General features: G+C 31.6%; 2 protein-coding genes across 4 annotated transcripts in view; one reads left to right on the top strand and one right to left on the bottom strand.

The window, feature by feature from the left end:
- Positions 1-199: 199 nt before the first annotated feature.
- Positions 200-21,445, top strand: LOC106061981 (BLOC-3 complex member HPS1-like). 2 transcript variants are annotated; one of them, XM_056028543.1, is made up of 16 exons: positions 200-646; positions 5,445-5,594; positions 5,759-5,880; positions 6,149-6,257; positions 6,809-6,960; positions 7,658-7,829; positions 8,086-8,902; positions 10,568-10,704; positions 11,937-12,134; positions 12,874-13,038; positions 13,550-13,662; positions 15,427-15,541; positions 16,649-16,861; positions 17,044-17,157; positions 17,250-17,332; positions 17,500-21,445. In XM_056028543.1, exons 1-16 carry the CDS (start codon positions 536-538, stop codon positions 17,675-17,677), a joined length of 2,949 nt encoding a protein of 982 aa, XP_055884518.1. In that variant the 5' UTR covers positions 200-535; the 3' UTR covers positions 17,678-21,445. The 2 variants fall into 2 exon arrangements, with proteins under 2 accessions (XP_055884518.1, XP_055884526.1); XM_056028551.1 differs by lacking the exon at positions 200-646 and having other exon boundaries at positions 5,453-5,594; positions 5,759-5,833.
- Positions 21,230-22,381, bottom strand: part of LOC106073898 (drebrin-like protein B) — a 12,287-nt gene continuing 11,135 nt past the window's right edge. For both annotated transcript variants that reach the window (XM_013234587.2, XM_056028562.1), the window contains one exon: positions 21,230-22,213. In XM_013234587.2, coding sequence (XP_013090041.2) covers positions 22,074-22,213 — 140 coding nt within the window. In that variant the 3' untranslated portion in view covers positions 21,230-22,073. The remainder of the gene's footprint in view (positions 22,214-22,381) is intronic.

Here is a 22,381-nt window from a genome sequence, read left to right as displayed (position 1 = left end):
TCAGACATAGCCAGTGACATCTGTGTGGAGACAGCGTGCTAAAGTTCATACGCACCCATTGCATCTGGTTATCTAAGTCTGCGAACAGACCACTGACATAGGTTTGTGCAGTAAAGTTACTCTTACTTTAAGGAAACCTATTTTAGTGTATCACGAGATTCTTCTTTTCTTGAATCCTGGAAGAAAAAAAAAAGAAATCGATACTACTAATCACTTGGCTATCTAGACTCTAGATGTAGTCCAGTTTCATTTATATATTTAATTAGTGAGCTTTTTTCTTGTTTAATGCCAAAATTATAAATATAAGAATATTACTTTTAAATGGGGCACTAGTTTCAATCAGTTTAAAAAGATGCCCATTGTGGGTAATCGATTTTGATGGGTATGCAAAGTTTTAAAATGTAAACAAATACTCTCTTATAGAGTCTAGTTATACTAATAGTAGATCTAGATTTTATACTTATTGATCTAGTATAGAGATCTAATTAATTTCTAATTTATCATACACAAATTTATTTTAAAATCACACACTACAATGAAGTGCTTTTTGGTAGTTAATCAATTGAATGATCCATTGTACATAGACTATGATTCGTACTTCGCAAATTATATAATTCTACGGGCAAAAGAAAAAGGTTTATTGGAGGTACAGTAAAAATGCAACTTAACTCTACTTTTATTACTTTTAACTTTATTACTTAGTGAAGTGTTAGTCTTAGTTTTAGTAGTACTAATGATGATAAAATAACTAACAGTAACTCTTGTCTCTAGTATTACTTTGACTTTACTATTATTTACTTAATTACTAGATTTATTAATTATTAATACTTAATATGACTTAATACTCTTATTAATAATTAATTTAAATTAAAGTCACAGTTATTTGAGTTATTAATTATTAAAACTTACTTAGATCTAGATCTAGATCTATTCTATATTATTATAATATTCTATATTGACTATATTATACTAATTATAGATCTAGTAGATCTATATTATATTATATTATAATACTTATATTATATATAGTTAATATAGATTATTATAGATCTAGAGATTCTATTTATTGTAAATATAATTTTATTAAAAATATTATTATATTATATTTTATATATTATTAATATTAATAATCATAATCGTACCCATTTAAGACTTAGACTCAACTTAGAGTACTTAGACTTAGTCTATTAGTAGACTATTAGACTTACGGTACTTAGACTTATATTAGTAGCTATTAGTTAACTCTCTCTTTGAAATAAATATTTATTAGAATAATATTGTCTATTAGTATATTAGATCTATAGGAGTATAAGATAATTATAATAATAATTTTAAATTTAATACCACTTTAATTTAACTTTAATGATTTTATTTAATTTTAAATGAAATTAATAAATCTAGAACTAGACTCTATAGTCTATACTCTTTACAATATTAACATTATAATATAGATCTATATTCTAAGTAGATCTAATCAAAAATCTAATCTTCATTATCTTGATGATAGAAAGAATGTTATGTTTTTTTAGTCTAGAATTGTAATTGACATGTCATGATGATGGGGATGATCTTGATCATGGACATAATCATGATTATGATTATTAGAGTAGATTTATATCTACTAGCACTCTAGATCTAGTCAATCTAGTATCTACTATAGTCTATCTAGATCTAAATTCTAATCCATTATCTATACTTCTATACAATTAATAATTTATACAACCAATGTTACAAAATGTATGATAAATGATCAGTTATGTATTACTTTACTATTAGATAATGTCATTAGTAATGTCAGTAGATCATTTAATTATTGTAATTCTACCATTCTAAACTAGAAATTTTAGAAAATCTAGATCTACTCATATAATGTTCTTTTCTAGACTTGTATATAGACTAGATCTAATTAAGTAATGACTACTAATGAGTAAGCCTATATATATATATATAGTCTGACACTTTTTTAACAATTAATCTGACATACTCAGTAATCCAATACAGTGTGACTGGGCAACAATGTATGCTTCAGCTGCATTGCCTGCACATGTATGTTTTCAGGGGCGTAACTAGGGATTTGGGGGCCCGGGGGGATTGACCTCTTTGGGGGCCCCTTGCATTTTGACATTCGACATATGACATGAGATAATGTACGCAAAAATATATAATCCCCTAATCAAATTGGTTCAGTATATTAGTAAACTTAACAAAAAGTAATCATCAAGACTCTTTTAATGAAAAATACCGTTGTTTATTAGTTAAATAATGCACAAGTGACAAATCTAAATTGATATCGCTTCACGTCGTGCATTCTGTGCAGCAAAGACATCTATAACATCAACTACATCGATACTTTCTAGTATTTGTGACTTCACTGACATTAAAACCATGATAAGCCTTTCTTGCGTCATTGTGCTCCTAAGATACTTTTTGATGAGCTTGAGCTTTGAGAATGATCTCTCACATGACGTAATGGAAGTGGCCTGAGTTAGCGGTATTCGGAGGAGGTTGCAAAGTCTGAGCACACGTAATTCCCATATGAAGCCTGTTTCCTCAATATGTCTATTGGTGATTGTATTACTGTTTGTTGATGAAAAGTGCTCGTGCATCAATGACATCATTGAAAAAGCGATTTCCCATTTATTTCATCATACAAACAGGAAAAGTAGCACAGTCTGTCACAAGCGTGTCTTCTAACAGGTGTCTTGGTTCAAGAAGAAACCCAAAGGGTTTCTTTCCAGCCTTTGGAATGTGCCCTTCATCTCCATATGATTCTGTCCAGCAATTCTGTCGCAACACGTTTGAATTGCAGTTCTATTGACAGTCCTACATTAGAACTCAACTTCCCATCAAGTTTTTTCTTTCATATGGTTGTTTTGATTACAGGGAATCCATAGTATTCAGTACCTTCTTTTGCTTTTTCGATGGATTGGGTTTTTGTCAGTTTCTCATTATTTTGCAGAAAGCATGAAAGGGTACTAATTTCTTTAGAAGCTTCCCGTATATGCAGTACAGACTTTTGTAGTTACTTCCGAACTATATTAATTGGGCACAGGAGCTTTGACCAGAATTCAAGATAGGCAAAAATTCGTAATTTTCCACTGCATGAAGAAGATTCTGTGCTAATATTATATGGCGTTACGTCATTGTTGGTTGTTTATGTTTTGTGCGAAAGAAAAAGGATTCAGAGTATACAAAAGTGGGAAAGATCCATATCTCGTTATGCTCGAGTATAGAAATACTCCGATAAGTGGACTGCCGTAATCACCATCACAACTGCTGACGAGTAGAAGACTCAGGGAATCATTCCAACTGATCACAAACTATTCAAACCATTGGTAGCTGAAAATGCAGAGACATTACTCAACGAACGACAGATGAAAAGCTAAGTGAAATACGATGCAAAAGCAAGACTACCTAAAGATTATTCTGTCGGAGAGTTCGTCTAGGTCAAACATGGCAGTTGTCATAAAAAAAATTCAGCACCTAGATCTTACATCATAAAGACAAACAAGGGAATTACATACAGAAGAAATCAACGCTTTTTAAATAAGAGTTTCGATGAAGACATCTCTGGGTACTATGATACCGATGAAGACAATGAACTGCAAACTGTTGCTACAAACGAAACAGACAGTTGTAGACCAACATCTAGAGAACTTGTTCAGTCAAGACAACCAGAAGTGGACGAATTGTTAAAGTTCCTAGTAGACAGTGCCGGTCGCATTGGGCGCCGCGCTTTCATAGGCCCCGCGCTAATTCCAAGTGTACATTATTAAATTAAACAATTATAACGTATATAAAATAACAGGGTTTTCGCGACCTCCTGATTTTTCAGGGCCTCCAGGAAATCTCATGAAAAGGCAAAATATACGATAAAGTCCTGAACTTTTTTTGAATTTATTCAAATCTCCTGAAGAATAGACGAAATTGACGTTTTGGGGTGCCAATAAATAAAAAGTGGCATTGCGAGCTTTCATTTGATAAAAATTTATTGCAAAGACGAAAGTAGGCCTATTTTCTAATTCAAAAAATTATAATTTTGACATTATGCTTATCCCTACCCAGACTAGGCCCCGCGCGATCCGTTTCGCATAGGGCCCCGCAAATGCTAGGGCCGGCCCTGCTAGTAGATATCACTATTAAGAACTTTAAAAGGAAGGGTGTGATAATAACTTCAATAGGAATGATGTATTAATATTATATGATATTACGTCATTATTTTTTGTTTATGTTTTGTGCGAAAGCAAAAGGATTAGATGTAAATAAAAAGAGAAAGTTTCCATTGGATTGAGGAAAGATGAATAAAGGGGTAATAACTCGAGTGTGAAGTTTAATTCTGAAATTATAGACGACAAACCCGAATAATGGACAATTTTAGCATTGTTAAGAATAACTTTTAGTTATACTCGATTCTGTAAATTTTGCTTCAAGGTTAATTAGTGTAGCCATATAATACTCGCCATTTAGATCTATTATTAGTAAAGGTAACAAGATACCTGGAATTCGCTGTATATCATGCAGTTTTATTCGTGGCAACAAAGTTTAAAACGGAGTATACATATCTATTCCAAAAACTGATCTCTGCGGCAAAAATATTTTAAAAATATCTAGGTTTAGTCTTTGTGATAAATTTAATCCATAAATGTTGATTAAAAAAAGACACCCGTTGACACTATTTGTCAATCAAATATAATAATTTATGTATTTACAAATAAATTTCGGACACCCATTTGGGGGCCCCCCCTAGGTGGGGGCCCGGGGGGATTTTAAAATTCTCCCCCCCCCATCCCCCCCCCCCCCCCCTTAGTTACGCCACTGTATGTTTTGACACACAAGTCTTGCCTCTTCTCATGTGCTTCTTGCTGTGTTAAGTGGGGATACATTCTTGATTGTCTCTCTGATTACTATTAGACAGTGTACCCGCTGTACATTTTAGTGTTGAAGTTTTTGTTACATCTTGTATGATACTGAGCATCCTTGTCAAATGTAAGCATTCAAAGCATTATATCTCTTGGGAACTTGTTAAAAGGAATGACTGTGTTGAAACTCTCACTGCCATTTCTTGGATTTAAGAAATCAAGTGATCTACCGTTTCTGTCATTATCAAAAAAAGGTAGAAAATTGAACATTTTGTGAAATCCATTGAAGACCACACAAAGAGAAAAACACCTAAATTGAGCAAATATCCCCAAGTTGAATTTTTTTTGTAATTCTTAGATCAATAATAAAATAATAATAATAATAGAATAAATAACAGACGAAAAAAAAAAATCCTTTTAACTATTGTTTTTTAACCCTCTTAAGGTTTCCATAATTCTACTTGAGCTATTTTTTAGTCTTTTTGTCACCCTAGGTTAAAAAAAAACATGTCTGTATTGTATTTATTTGGTTACAATTGATGGATTAAATGTGAAAATGTAACACATTAAAATAATATTTTTCAGAATGAGTCCATTGTCAAAAAACTGGATGCCAATTTGGTCATGCAAATCTTTTCCCCCCTTGTACTTTCTCAGTGGCTACTGATTGATCAAACAAAAGAACCGTGCTCAACAATAGTTTGTCCTAATGGTTTCCTCTTTGTTTTTAAACAAGTAAACTTTTTTTTAATAAATTTTCAATTTTAGCATTTCCAAATAATAATTATTAGTTATACATCATATTATTTTATCTATGAATAATATCTGTTAATGAAAATAATTTCATTTTTTTTTTTTTAAATTAAAACAAATTTGACTCCTTGTTGTTTTCTGAACAGATGGATGATCTTTTGTTTCTGACTATTAATGGAGATGGAAGTGAAACTGAAGCATCTCTACAGCGCAAAGTGGAGGTTTTTATGACATTGATGAAATTTATATTTGGTCCAGTTTCTGAAGAGTAAATTTTGAATTATCATTAAAAACATTTGTTTGTTTTTTTGCTAACATTTGTGTTTTGTTTACACAATAGATATGATTTTATTAAATTCTTAATACATTTCGTTTTATCAAGGTATTTAATATATACTAAATGTTCCATTATTAATTCCAAATTGGTTTTTAGTTATTAAAATAGTTTTATAGTTTTGTACATATACTTTTCAAAATATTTTTGAAATGTAAAATATTGTTAAAGCATGTATTTGTCAACATCATTTTGTCAACAGGATGGGCCAGTCTCATTTTTATAGCAGGAAAGCTAAATGGAACTTTCTTCAAGAGATCATGAAAAGTTGGGAATCCATGGTCCAGTCTGAGCAGGCATTTCTAGTGGAGGTAGGATCTTGCTATTGTCCACATTTTTTTTTCTTCAAAATTTTAGCTTTTGTATAGTGCAATTTTCATGCTTATATTATGTTCAGTGCACTAAGGTCCATCATCATCTATCCCTTGACTTTTGTAATAGGGGTGCTATGACAATTTGCGTAACAAAATCCCTCCTCTTTTCCTGGTCAGCAGCTGTTCTTAGCAGATATCAAGTGAGAGGCCGGTCCACTCTTTTATGTTTTCCAGCCAGCTTTTCTTTGGACGACCCTTTTTTTTTCTGCTCCCTCCACTGTACCTTGAAGAAGGAATTTCAATAATTAGTCATGTCTTACAATATGACCAAACCAGTTAGCTTTCATCTCTTCACTGCTATAAGGTCCAATCTCTTAGTAAACATAACAGCTCAAGTCATGTATTAAACTGGAGCCTCCTTGATAAGTAAACAACTGGTTTAAGCCTCTTAGTCAAACATTCCACATAAACTTCATAACTTTGTTTTCTACACTATAGTACTTTATTTTTATATTGCATAACCCAAATTTATCTTTCTTTTGGTACAGGCTATTGAGAGGCTTCATGTCAATCAAGAGGTTAATCAAAAGTGTATAGAGATTCTGGAAAAAACAGTCAAACAGCTTCAGATCTCTAAAGAACAAACTATTAATCATGCAGTTTTGCTTGTAAATAGTAAACTTTTGGCTCTATATTCAAAGTAAACAAAATTTTGTTTTCACCAATACATTATTATATTACTTTTACAAAAATATAAATAATTTTGCTAGCCACAACAATAAATCATTGTGAACATTATTATAATATTAATTTAATTTATAGAGTGCTGTTAACAAATGTAGGCTCAAGGTGCTGTGATAACAATACAAACATCTACATATTTATTTTAAAATATTGTTGCTTTCTTTGAAGATGAAGATAATTATTAATAAATATGTCTCAAATTGTGGCATCTCTTTTATCCCTGTGTTTCTGCCATTACCTTATAGATTACTTATTGATACCCATGTCAGTGCCTCATTTTTGTTACCTATCATTTTGGAAAGCAATATTTCTTGCTGCTCACATTTTGTGGTGTAGGAGACTTTATTAATTTTTCTTTTTCCTCATCTTTCATCTGTGATGCTGGTAATCAAGTAAAGTTGGTAGTAAATGACCAAAGAGACACTTTACTTGTCAAATAAAGTAATGGGAAAAGTAGATAAGCCTTCAAGTGCAATGGAATGGCTGTCACATTTTTTTATACTCTGCTCTGAAACCACAGAGTGCAATCTATTTTCAACCATTGCTTAGAATTGAGAAAATATACTATTATATTATAGCTTAGTATCAAAAAATATTATTTGCATTTATTCAAATCTGACAACCTAATTTTGTATACCGTTTTTTTTTTAAAGCCGTGGTGCTAATGAACTCAAATCGAAGGACATCTTATCCTTGACGATTCTGGCTAAAACTATTTATCCTTATTCAGAGAATATTGAAGATCTCTTTTCTATTCATTATACTGGTGGGAAGACAAAGTCCAAAGCAACAGATGAAGACTATAGTGATGGTGGAGAAGATGAGGTTAGTTGTTGAATAATGAGCCTTAGATTTAGAATAGATAAAAATAATTTAAACTTTTGGTGTCCTGCTGACATACATTGAAGATAAATGTTCTTTTTGGTTGTTGTTCTTGCTCATTATTATCCCAAATATTGCTAAATTCACCAACACAATGTACATTATGCTTTTTATCATAAGTAGATATAGTATAATTGGATAAATTCTTTTGTAATCTATTAGTGCTTGCATACAAATATAATGTGTTATTCTATTACAGTACCACAGTGCTCCTAATACACCAGGTGGCCATAGATCAAGATCCCCCTCCATTGTAGTAGATAGTGAGTATCACAATTCTCAGGCAGCAGGCCTTCCTTCTGGACAATCTGAATCCTTTCACAGAGATTCTCTTACACATTCCTCATTATCACGTTCTGGAACCATAAAAAATTCCAACCATGACTCTTATAAAAAATTAGAATATTCTGATGAACCATCACTACTAGAAATGTATTCAGAGAAATACCCAGACACTGTGTTCAAAAGTATCAAATCTGAGTCTGACACACAAATACTTGCTCAATCAAGTCATGAACAAGGGATGGTTCAAACTTTTGCTGAAGTTTATGATGATCAAAAAAATAGATACTTAGCTCAGACTTCAGAGAGTTCCACATCCAACGTAATCCTCTCTAATAAAATCAAAATTGAAAATTTGAGGGAAACTGATTCAACAAGACATGTCCATAGTGAACATTCAAACAGCAATATTCAGAACACAGCCAGTGCACTTGTCGGAGAATCTGAGCTCCAAGATGAATCGTCACCCCATAGTTTAGGTGCAGTCAATATGTTAAGAGACAATCAAAATGACAATGTAGTTTTGACTAGCATTATTCACAATGAGGTAGCGACATCTACAACCACTGTTAAGGCCGTGGAGCAGCTGTCTGTCAGAGAAGATAATAAGTTTGACCAATCAGCAGCATCAAGCCGCTCTTCATCTGCAGGTATTGGTGGAAAAAACTCCAGGTCATCCACATTGTCTTTTGAGCCAAACATTGACACATTTACCCCATCTCGTACCAGCTCAGGTGAGACATTATTGCTACAGAATATGTAAATAAAGTCAAGGTAGATTAGGGCTCTTATCTGTTTTTAGTACTTTACTTAACAATCTGTTTAAAAAAATATGCATTGATCCTTTCCATAGTTAATCTTTCAACATTTTTTGAAGGTAAAGGAAGGTTAAACAAGTAGGACTGGCTTACTTGCATTTTTTCTGATAGTCATTCAAAAGATTACAGTCTTAAGTCTAAATACCTCTCTTTCACTTTAGCACTCACCTCTTTTCCACTAATTTTTTTTACTTGTACTCATTTCATGAGTATAACAGTCCAATGATTATTAGGGATAGACTATAAAGCTATTTGTTTCTTTTTCTATATTAAAAACTTTTTTTTGCTGTTTTTTTAAGTGTAAATGTATAAATAAATAAAAAAATTAAGACATCCCTTTCTTTTTTTTGCTTGATCTGTAGTACCGTATTTTCACACATATACTCCATATACACATATACCATGCACAAAGTACAAAAAAAGTAAAAACAAAATTGTACAGCCCGCACCCTTACATACATATGCAAAGCGTGACTTGCTGTAAACTTGGATTAAGTTGTTGCTCACCAAACATATGTCTTTAAAGTCACAATCATGCTCTACTTGTAACAACATGCGACAGATATAGTGTAACGCATGTTTTAAATATGGGCTTGTGGTCATATTTGTAGTATGTTGTTTCAACAGAAAGTCATTGGCCTAGTTATCTGCTGATGGTGCAGAAAGATTTGCTGCAGCAGCTGCGCTGGGCCCTACAATTGGCCTGATTGTGTATTGGCTGGTGCTCGGCCTTATTGTGTAGGCTATTCATTCCCGGGGCAATCAGGAGCATGGGTATTCTTGTAGCTCAAACTTTGTAAGGTATAGTGTGCAGCAAGAGCACATAAAGTGTATTAATTATACTCAGTACACTGAAACTATTCACAATCGTTTCAAGAAAGGCTGGCCTGCTAATGGTTAGTGAAGCTAATTCAGAGCCAGCAGTAAAGCAGTAGCTTCATTTTGGCCGACAAGGTGATGAAGAGTCGATTTATGACCCAACTGCTGCTGCCAACATGCTTTGCTCATTGAAAGAATACAAGTTTTGATGGTTTCACTAACTATAGTGAGGACAGTGACATAAGTGAGACTGGAAATTGAATTAGGATGTATTGCATGCATTGTAGTCTATATGTTTTGACATAACCGATAATTGGCAAATTAATTTAGCTGCTTACTTACTTGTCACAATTAATTACTGGTGGTTTAAAGATTCTCTGCCGCATCTGTACTTTTTGTTTTCTTTAGTTTTTAATGAGATGTTCATAAAGCTTTCCAATGTACATTTCACAACCACACAGTGAACATAGGAGGTTTTAAGACCCACTAGTGTCTCCATATTTCCTGTTATGCTATGTTTGTAAGTAAAATAAATTTTGTAAACCCCACACCTTTGTATACCCTGCACAGCTGCCATTCATTTGTAAAAACGTGTATAACCCACCGTCATATACATGAAAATATTGTAGGACTTGGCAGGTATTTTGCATCATATTCAATATGCTAGGGTTTTAAAAAAAAAACTTTATTTTTTGCTAATTTAATGTGTACCATTCTATTTGGTTTTTGAATGTTTCCAAAACATAATATTTTAAAATATAGTTTTATCAAATCTGAGTAAGAGTTATCCTGAGCTTTCACCAAACGATGGACAAGGATTTATGTTCAGTGAGGAAGACCAGTATCCTTCGAAAGAAGATGTCCCAGATAGTACAAGACAGCCAAAAAAACAAATCACTGTAAGATTCTTTCACAAAATTTTTATTGTAGCTAGCTTGAAGTTTAACATTAGACAAACAATAATTACACTGTATGTAGAATAACTTTGAATTGGCTTTAATTAAGTGTGAGTGTGCATGTATATATATATGTTACTGCCAAAGCCTCATCTCAGCTAAAGCACAAAGTGACTAGCCATATCTGGAACTGGACATGGGCGTAGTAAATTGGTCAGCCAATGTCTTGATTTGCATCCTTATTTTTAGAAAACGCCAGTTTGTAAAATTGCTCCTAGTCTACAAATAAAATCACTAGTATGTTCTGATAGTAGGTACGGTGGCTGAGTGGTAAAGCACTTGGTTTCTGAACTGGAGGTCCCAGGTTCGAATCCTGGTAAAAACTGTTGTTGTTTTTTTAAGATCTTTGGGTGCCTCTGAGTCTACCCAGTTCTAATAGTTACCTGACGTTAGTTGGGTAAAAATAAAGGCGCTTTTTTGTGCTGGCCACATGACACCCTCGTTAACCATAGGCCACATAAGCAGATGACCTTTACATCATCTGCCCTATAGACCACAAGGTCTGAAAGGGGAACTTTACATATCTTCTGATAACTCTGTATAACTATATACTTTAAAACTTATCAACCTCTAAAATCACATTTCTCAATGCACTGATATTTTTTTTGGGTCATTTTGAATGTCAGAAGAGTTTGTTGCTTATAAATTTAAAATCACTTTGTTGTTAATCAGATACTTAGTTTTGAATTGACTTCTAGTCAGTGATTTTGAAGATGTGACTTTTCATGGAGATTTTCTTCTGTGCCAGCAGAAAGTGGGAGTAGGTTTTCATGCAGCATAGAAAAATAAGTTTTGGAATACAATAGCTTGAAAAGAACACCTTGATCTATTTCTACATTCATGACAATAACAAGATTGCTTTTTGGGCTGCTCAGACCTGTTAACATCTGGCTTACATATACAACTTTCGTACCTGAAATTTCAAACTAGCATGGGCTGGATTTCTTTTTTATTATGATGCAAGTTGTAGTTTCATAACTTTTATTTTCTTTATCATCACTTTTTGGCCTGAGAATTGCAACTACTTCATGAAGAGAATGACTAAAGTAAAATATACACTAGTCTTTTTAAGTATGACTACATCTCTGAATGTGAAATGGACAGTTAGTTTACAGTATATATTAAGCTTATATATAATTTATGTCATTTCTATGTGTGTGTGTTGTTTTTTTCAGCCAGCTAATTTGAATCACAGCAGCCAATTGCCAGGACCTTCATTATCTCTCCTGGAAGAGACTATAGGCAGCAAATCTAGCTTTAATAGCTACTGGCCACAATCTGTCTTCCTGGATACACATACATGTCCATACTCTCCTTACAACCTGCATTGTCTTCAAGTATTACCTGGTGTAACTTTGATACTTCTGTCTCAGGTAGATGTCAACCTTTTTTTTTATAGCAAAATAAATATACTTGACTCAAAAAAAGATCATTGGTTTTATAGTGCTTGTAATATTTAGAAAATTTTCTCAACTTAAATATTATTTTGAATGTATCATAATAACAGAATTGTAATGTCACACCCATCTTCCATTATACCACAGAATAAAATATCTTGACACTTTTTTTTTTAGTTTTAAATTTAGAAGAATTCAAGCATTTAAGAACTTCTTTATTACTCATTTTAAAAATGTTAAATTGCCCCAACTAACTTGTATACTTTGGTAAGCTTTGTTTTGATTCATACTTAAAGTATTGCAGACCCGGCTCTTCCCTGCCCCTCCTTTCAAATGTAAACAAAATCTAATACATTATTTTAATAAGTTAAATTTACGCAGTATTGGAAATTTGTATTTCTGTTAGGCCTATTTTGCTAATTCTTTATCTGACAATAAAAAAAAATATGAAACAAGTATAAATAAGCTATTAATAATGCAGTGTTTAAACTTGTATGCCAAAATATCTGATTCATAACATTATATTCTCCCTAAAAGTCACCTTCACCTTGCAAAATGTTTAATATTATAGGTTTCAAGGGATGAAACAAGATAGGAACATTAAAAGCATCAACTTTGGTTAAATAAATAGAAAGATACCTGTCTACTATATGTTTTTTTTAGACATTTATTGTCTGTTTTTGTCAAAAATGTTGCTTTGATTTTTTTTTAATAGGCACCGAAGCATCAACTAGCTGAATCTATTTTTCCAGCCATTAACCATCTCCAGGATCTCCTTTATAAGCACCGTATTAGATATTCTCGTACAAGAGGTAGCCAGGTGTATGAATTCATCCATTCATTTTTGACAAAACTGCATAGCAACTTAAAAAAAATTAAGGTAAATATTTATCTGTTCAGTTTTTTAACAGCACTTTACAATTAGGCTTATGATACTTGATAATGTCTCACCTTAAAAGATAGAAAGATAAAGGTCTGCAAAGATAAAAAATGTAAAGGAAAGATTTCTGTTGGTTTTGAGTTTTAAAATGTGAAATCTCAACTTCTATGAAATTTTCAGAATAAAATGAATGGTTTAAAAATATTCTTCTTGTCATTTAAACTATCACCACATTATTATTTTTTTAATTGCACATTCCCAGAGGACCCTAAGTAGCTGTTGCACCTACATACTCATTGCACATTTTTTGTTTATTACATTCAGTTGACAAATAGTCATAACTTTATATTAATAAATAGTTACAATAACAAAAAATCTTGTATTGCACTATACTTTTTTGGGCATCAAATGTGAAAGAGAGATGGACAGACACTAAACACAAAACCAAAAGTGACTTTTTTACATGGTAGCTACTAAAAATGGTATTGTATATTTCATTTATTTTCTACAGGGAAGAATTTCTTCACTCAGTTTTGATCTTCACAGTCGATGGGAGAAAGATGACTTAAAACGTAAACTGACAGATTATCTAGAAAAAGACCTTCAAGCTCCTATAACTAAAGAGTAAACATTTTCTTTCTTAAATTCAATGCATTTTGGGTAAAACAAATGATTGATTCCAGTTTTTAAAAGTCATGTCTAGAAAATGCTACTATGTAGTGTGTTTTTCTTTTTAGGCATTGTTTATTAAGTCTTATTACAGTTAGGGAAATTAAAAAAGGCATTGATAAATTTCAAGAACTTTTATAAATAGAATCTTACTATGAAAATCTTTTTTTTTTTTTTTTCGTGGTAAGAAAAGAATTTTCATTGCTATATTAAACTGAAATTGAATATCAAACTAGAAATTTCTAATTCTGTTTCCTTTAAAGAATTGATTGTCAGGGTTGCGTTTTAAGCCTTAGCTTGTTTGTCCGGACTCTTGACATTCAATATGCACTTTTGTGCTTAAAATAAATAATTGACTTATCAATGTAATATTTAATGAGATGAAATCATTAACTATGAATAAAATGATAACGTAATCTATTATTGAATTAAACAATATCACAAATATTATAATATACATTTTGAATCATATTATGTTAATAGTCTTGGCCCATTGCTGACTCTAGTGTAGACTCAATCTACAATCCCATCCCTAACTCCCCTAAATAGGGGTATACAGACAAGCCTCAAAGAAACGTTACATCAGCATAATAAAAATCCCCTGGTCACTTCATCCCCCGGTCACTTCATCCCCTGATATTTTCATCATCTGATAATTTTATCTAACAAATTGTAATTTTAAAAAGCATTAAATAAGCAATATTTAATGTATTCCTTGTTTATTTAAATGACAGAGAGAGAGAAAGAGATAGAGAGAGAGAGAGAGAGAATCACACCCTAAATATACATGCAAGATTATTTCCAATAAGCACTCAAACAATTAATTTTAAGGATATAGGAACCTCATCATGACGGGTATGTTCTCAGAACTAGAGGCCCCCCACCAGTTTCGATATCTAAAATGAATATCAATAAACAAAATACATACTTACATTTACATGTAGAAATGAAATATCGATAGAAATAAAGTCCTATAACACAATTTGTAACTTTAATGTTTATAAGGAAGACCGCCTTTATTAGAAAAAAATAAAACCTTATTACAAGGCTAAAAATGACTCGCCCATTTTCAAGAAAGAGCGATTGAAAAATCAAATAAAGTGAAACATGGTCGTACTTTCACCACAGCTTGACCTTTGATTATAAGTTATCAGCGGCACGGTCATAATTATTGTAATCGCACTTCTATCTCTCAAAAGATTTCCACTACTTGCACCACACCTTGGCCTTTGATGATCAGTTATCAGCGGCAAGGTCATAATTATTCTAATCGCACTTCTATCTTTCAAAAGATTCCCACTACTTGCACTACACCTTGGCCTTTAATCATTACGCTATAGATAAGTACACATCCAGATTTACCATATAATATTAGATTTCTCATTAAGAATACAAAGTGGAAGAGGAAACACTATAAACGCATTAGTAATATGTCATAAAATGTAAAAAAGAAAGCATTCTACATAATCATATTTATATATAAAATATTTAATTGGGGATGAAATGACCGGGGGATGAAGTGACCGGGGGATGAAGTGACCAGGGGATGAAATGACCAGGGGATGAAATGACCGGGGATGAAGTGACCGGGAACCCTAGAATAATATAACCTACTCAAAGACTTTGATTTTCAATAATTCTTTTTTTTTTTTAATAATCAAGTCATTTCTTCTATAAATTATGTTATACAATGTTTGTTGAAATTTTTGTTGCCTACAGACTTGAGTCACAGCTGCTAGAAGTCTATAAGAAACTGAAAGAACTTTTTTCTCACCTGTTTTTGACACCTCAGCACTATTCTCCCCAACTGGTAGATGCATTATCACAAGTTAGAGTAAGTCTTTTGTGAAACATATTGAGGGCAGTTCAAGAATGATTTTTTTCTTTAGGACTATAACTGATAGGCCAAAGAAACTTTTGTGCATAGTTTAAATTAACAGGTTGTGGGCCATTCAATTGAAGGATGAAAGAGAAAAAAGGGATTTTTAGAATTTGAGTCTAGAATCCAGGTGTTTACTTGAAGGATGTAAAAGTGCTTGGGCAATAGCTTAATATTTTTTGTTACCATGGTTGGGTTTACAAAGATCTGCATAGAAATGAGTTATATTTTTAGTTATCTTCATTTGGAACTCATCTACTAAGTACCTCAAATAAAACTTACAAATGTTACCCCATGGTCTTTGAAAGTTATATTGATGGAACAAAAATATAATGCTATGATTAACATTGAAGAGATAAATGTATTGGACATATTATTAGCCCTTTTCATGCAGTTATTTTGTTACACCTTTTCTACCTCCCATGTATTACATGAACATTATCTTTTTTGTTGTTGATGTTCTTTGAGTATGTCAAATTGGAACAAATCCTAAATGTTAAAGGCTAAAGGTATTTAGCCAGATTCACTTCATGTTTTTATAGTTTGTAACCTGGTATTTCATAGAACTTTGATTTTTGAAACTAAATGTATCATTTTTGCATTATGTAAAGTCTGCATTGGATTGGTATCAAATTTTCTTTTATTTTTCCTTCACTCTACAACTAGATTAGATGGATGGTTTTTGAACCAATGGGCTTAAGGCTTTCTTCTAAATTTAAATAGAAGGGAAAAAAGTGTTAGCCATTTCAGTCAGAACTAATAAAGAATGCATTGATTTACCTGGCTACATCTTGAACAAGAAAACAGTAATAATAAGTGATAATAAAACTTAGTGTGTGGGTCAAAGAAAACTTAAGTCATTCAAGTTTTTAACTTTTTTTTTGTGGTCAATTTCAATATTATTTTCTTAAAATCATATTTATTCTTGACTTCTAGTACCAGTTTTCATGTCACTGACTAGGCAACTCTGATTTAAAAAATGTACTTCATTTATTCAAATTCAGTTTTCCCATTTGTAATGAAGGCTTTTTTCTTTTTCCTTTTTGTTTTTTTAAACTTCAGATAGCTATTAGTAAAGATTTACAAGACTATCGAGAATATCTGAACGTAAAGGCTCAAAGAAACATTACCATGACCAGTTATATTGATGAGTTTCCTGGTCTCATTCACTTTATCTTTGTTGATCGTCTATTTCATCAAATGAGTGCTCCATCACTAAATATATCCTTGAACTTGGGAGAAAACACTGATGCCACTAGCTTCTTGAAAGAAAAGGTTGTAGATACAAAAATAGTTTTTTGCAGAAATTGTTTTTACATTTTTATTTCATTAAACATAAAAGAAATGGTACTAGAAATGAATATTAGTTTTTCCTTGTCAGAATGGTTTTGGTCTAGATCTAGTAGCTCCTATAAAGAGAAACAGATTTCATGAACTATTTCTGATTGCTTCTACAGATCTGGTCAATGTATCAACATGTGATGTGCAAATTAACAGAAGGCTACACCACTGTACTTTTAAGAGAGGGGGATTTCTATTTCTCTTACTTTTTGTGGTTTGAAGATTATCTGGTGAGAAGCATTCTTTCCTCATTGTTACCAGATTTGATTTTTTGACATGTTCATTATGCTTTGATTCAATATTTGTGTCATCCCCTATTTAGGGAAATCCATTGCCAGTACAAGAAAGTTTTAAACCATCTTCCAAGTTTTCATTCCCTGGCATATTAAGTGGATCTTTCTATAGGTAATTAATCTTAGTTTTTATTGAATTAAATTGAAATTTAAAAAAATTACCACACAGCAAAATAAACAAAATGTGTGATTTAACCTTATAAACTGCTAGGCTGACTATCAATAGGGCTCTAGTTTGAATCTTGATTCGAGTTGAATTGTATTGTCACAATATTTCAGAGCTCTGCTGACATTCTGCTTCCCTCATGCCATCCAGAACTCTGTCCACTGTTTGGAAATGTTCTTGATACACCTGGGAACAGTTCATCCAGAGTATATCTCAGCACACTGTAAAAGGTTAGCTCACAAAATGCGGGAGATGACTGGTGAAACGTACAAACCTGTAAGTCTTTTGTAAGATATTGAAAGAGATTCTAGTCAAGTCGAAAGACAGAGGAATGGAAAAAGAGGGTCAACAGATCATAGGTGATGCTCTAACAGTCCAACAGACTAAGGGATAGTGAAGGTTAATGGTGGTGAAGCTGCTATTTTATTTATTAAAAAAAAATACTTCCTTCAGGGGTGCCACATATTTTTCAATAAACCTAGAATTCCAACTTTCAAAGTTAAGAAATCTTGAAATATAAATATATAAACATTAAATTTAAAATGTAGAATGTATTAGCTGACATTTTTTTATTCAGAATTTTATGAGAAAGTGAACAATATCACTTACGTACCTTAAACTGCCTTTTGGGGAAATACCAAAAATAAAGGTTTGCTAGAGCTTGTAGTTTTTCACAAATGGCCGTTGTTAGGTTGCAAATCTTTCAAAAAAATTTCTTATTGAGCATCTAGGATGTAAAAGGAACCTGTGTACGAAATGTGATGCAGATACATACAACAGTTTAAGAGATCTAATAATCAATGAATGTGTCAGTCAGTCAGTGGTATTTTACAAATACATAATAGATAAAATAAACATTTAATATGTATCTTTATCTATATGGTATTCAGCTGAAAATGTATATAACATTTTATTTGTAGAAGTTATTGATGAAGACTGAATCGAGATTCGTTGAATTGCAGATGTGACTTGATGGGCTTTAATAATTGATGAGATGAGGTTGTACTAAGAATTGAGTTTCTTGATGTGTAGACTGAGGTATAATAGTGGAATTAGTCAATTTTGTTTTGCTCTAGTGTTTCTCTATGACTTGGCCATTTATTTTATTGATGTTTATCCTTAAGCTTTACATGGGCTTTAAATAATTCCTGTAAATCATCTTAGTTTGGTAACATTTTTTATGCAATTCATTATATTTCCAGCAACTGACCAGTACATATTGAGAGTAGGCAGGCCATTAAATTTGACCTGAAGATTTAACTTAAGGTCAATGGTTTTGAAATAGATAAGATAATTTTATTGATCCAATCTAATGGAAATTCAGTTTGACTACAATTGACAAGCTCAGCGAAACTACTGTATAAAAACAATATTGATTAAAAATTCGAACAACATTCACACACGAAATACACATTCACAACCAGCGCTTTATGAATTTGACTTCTATGTACCTCTCGATGGTGACAGCTGATCTTGTAACACTCTGACCGAAAGTGGGATAAAGGAGTTTTTAAATCTTTCAGTTTTAGTCCTAAAGGAAAGGAGATGACCACTTCATTCAGATCTTATGTAACAGTGGTTTAATGGGTGCAGGTTGACTTTAAGAATCAATGTTCATCTAAAAAAAAGTCATTGCCAAATATCAAAATATTTTATATTTATAGGCTGTTGTGTAATATAGATCTTTAATTGAATGTCCAAAAAATTTGACTCAAGACCTACAAACAGTTATTTTCTTGCTTCATTCTAAGGTGCTTGTGGTGAAGTGACGCTATCTTTTAGCTAATGACCACTGTCATCTTCATTGTTTTTAACAATGAAGCCCAATGCATCTTTACTATTTTAAGTTCTATTATTTTAGCAATGAACTTCTAAGCTCATGAAATAGATATATAAAATTAATTCAAATCATAGGTAACCAAGATTTGAATAAATTTCAGCTCTAAACCTGTTATTTCAGAAAAGTGGCACCCCTGTTTAGTATTTGCCAATGTCTAAAAATCTGTTATATATAACAATGTTATGCCTTTAAAGTCTGTGATTTTTTTTAATTATGATATTATAAGCAATGTCAATGTGAAATAAATGATTTATGTAATTGTTTTATAAAATAAATAAAAAGATCTAATAATTTCTGACATTTTATACTTTCTGTAAACTGACATCATATTTTACAATGGTCATTGGGTTAAACATTGTCCTGATCTCAAATGCAAAAGTTATCAAGGATTTGTTTTTTAGAAAATTAATTTGTATTTAACAAACCATGTATAATTTCTGCATCAGAAAAGGAAATCAGAAATTATTTTATAACCAGATTTTTTTCTCTCACTAATCCTCACAGCTGTCAGCAGCCAATAAAATCAGCTACCAATTTGCACTTATAGTGGTGACAAATTATTTCAGTGTCATTGATTGACATTGATGGATTGTTTTGTCAATTCATGTTTCTGTTATAGACATTTTTACCAAAGCTACCATGTAATCATCTTACTATTGGTAGATTAAACTTTGTAGAAAAAATTATTTTTAGGTTAGTCTTCTTTCTTTAGTTTGTTTATCTAGTTTGTTTTACAGGTTTCATGTGCTTCTACAGACAAGAAGATTGTTCTGTCCTGTTACCTCCTGCAGGATGGCAGCGGGCAGGGTTCAAACTCATAACCTTCATGACAATCTAGAACTCATACCACATGACCAAACAGCCAACCTCAAATAGAAATATAATCATAAAAACATAATGCTACATTCAAGTCTAGTCTTGATCTAGGCATCAGATTTGATTAGAGAAAAAAATTATGATGTTGATTTTGTTTCTTTAAATATGAACAAATAAGTTATTTTAATTTTATGTTATTGTTATGAACTATCATTCATGGTGAATACAAATGTTTGCTCAAAGCTTGCCTATTGATTCTTGTCATTCTTTATTTCAGTAACTCCAATATTGTTTTTTTTTAATTTGACTTCTTATTCAACTTTCAGGCTATATATTGTTAAAAAGGAAATTGGATACACTTTCATAATATACAAAATTTAAAAGACAAATATTAGTTGGCATTAATCTGGGGTGCTATGGGGAGTAATATTTAAGTCCTAGTAAGACTAGGTTGGATCAAACATGCTGCAATTACTATTATTATGATTACAGAACAGTAACTTCAAACTGGTCTTCTAACCTGTGACACAAGATTGCTACAACAAAAGGAGGAAAAGTATAGATATATTTTTTTTTCCGATTATGTCTTGTTCATTATTCTTTTTATGGTTGAGTTGTCATATTGAAGTGAAAAAGTGAATCATTAAAAAAATAAATGACATTGCCCACTTTGGGTACATCAGAACAAAATAAATTATCTTCAATATTTGCAACAAACTACAGAAGCAGATTGTTGTTTTTAAAAAAGGAAACCATCTGTTTCATGGATTGTCTGCTCTTTTCAATGGAAAATGTTCAAGTAATAAGAGCTTTTTTTTATCCAAAGGGAGGAAACTATTAGTTTGAACAAGTAGTGTTTTTTTTTGTAATTGTTCTATTTCTAGCTATTTGTGTAAGTATTGAATACTATCATGTAAAATTATACCTAGTTTCCAGACTTATTGTATACTGTTGACACTTTCCTGTAGCTTTAGCTGCTAGGTGAATAAAGGTGCAATATGTCATGAGACTTGTAGATATTTTATCAGCTATTTTTTTGTTTGTTAAATTGTCTGCATATATTCTGCTCACACACAAGTAACTGTAATGCATGTAATTGCTAAACTTTTTAAAATATGATGTTTACGGTTGTTTCAAAGTAAAACATTTGTAGAAGGTGACAAAATAAAAGCAATGAAAAGATAAAATTGTTGTTTGTTATGCATTTATTATACAGATAAATGATATTTAAAAACAAAGTATTATATATGTGTATATAATTTGAATCCTCTATGAAAACATTTAGACATGATCTCAGTAATAAAATTTTTAAAAAATCCCAAATTTGTACATTTTGTTATATGAATGAAATCGCTAGCTGCTTCTTAAAATAAATTAAAAAGTAAAAAAAAAAAAAAAGTAAATTGAAAAAAAAGGTGCAATTGAGATTGACAAAGCCAACAACATAAATGAAAGTATATAATACAACTCTTGCATCACCAATTTTGTAAACATCTTAGTCCAAATTTAAAATGATCATTGCATTATGGCTTATTCCCAACTGTGACATGCATGCTTATGGAGGAATAGAGAAAAAAAAGTTTCTTAATTACAGGAAGCCCCAAAAAATACAATTGAAAATAAAATAGGTACATGTACTTGAAATCAAGCTATACAGGTAGAGTTTTCCTTATCTATTAAATACCATAAATAAATATTAAATCACAGTTTTCTGAAAACAATTTATATCCAGTTTTTGCTAGACTTTATTATAGCTTTTCATAATGAGCTCTCTTTCTATAGTGACAGGTTTGAAAAAAATGTTATCTAAAAGCTAAACCCTAATTTCTTCAATCTCACATTGACATGTAAACATGATTGATCAATATTATCTCAATGAAATGAAATGCTTTCATTTCAACATAGTGTTCATTCTTTCATATGTATAGAAACAACATTTATAAGCATACAGAGTGAAATTAACAAGCTCATCCCTCTTGGAATTTAATGTTATTAAACAATGGAATCATGCTTTTTTTCTGCTTCAGTGTTTTAATTAATTAGTTCTACATAGTTGGCTGGAAACATTCCATAGGAACCATCTGGAGCAAAGCCTTGCCACCAGCCATCATCTATCTCTGCAATGTTTGTAATGATTTGGTCTGGGTCAAAACTTATTTCTGTGTCGTCCGCTGTTGACAAAGAAAAAAGTTCCAATTTTAATAAAATTCTTCAAGAAACATCTTATATTTGCAATAGAGTGAGAAGAATGAAAACTGCTACAATGTGACAGTGCTATTAGGTTAAGAATTATTTCTAAAATATTGTAATTAAAAAAGTTATCATAACATTACATTTTT

This window comes from Biomphalaria glabrata, chromosome 1 (genome assembly GCF_947242115.1).
Source record: "Biomphalaria glabrata chromosome 1, xgBioGlab47.1, whole genome shotgun sequence".
Classification (NCBI taxonomy): domain Eukaryota; kingdom Metazoa; phylum Mollusca; class Gastropoda; family Planorbidae; genus Biomphalaria; species Biomphalaria glabrata.
The sequence above is the reverse complement of the archived record's forward strand: the minus strand, read 5'-3'. Positions and strand labels throughout refer to the sequence as shown.

What these genes read in the sequence shown, in the direction of transcription:
- LOC106061981 (XM_056028543.1), top strand. Translation starts at nt 536, where the DNA reads ATGAAGTGCTTTTTGGTAGTTAATCAATTGAATGATCCATTGTACATA. An exon ending in GTGATGGTGGAGAAGATGAG is followed by an intron (nt 7,830 to 8,085) that starts GTTAGTTGTTGA and finishes ATTCTATTACAG; the next exon opens with TACCACAGTGCTCCTAATAC. An exon ending in ATGCATTATCACAAGTTAGA is followed by an intron (nt 15,542 to 16,648) that starts GTAAGTCTTTTG and finishes TTTAAACTTCAG; the next exon opens with ATAGCTATTAGTAAAGATTT.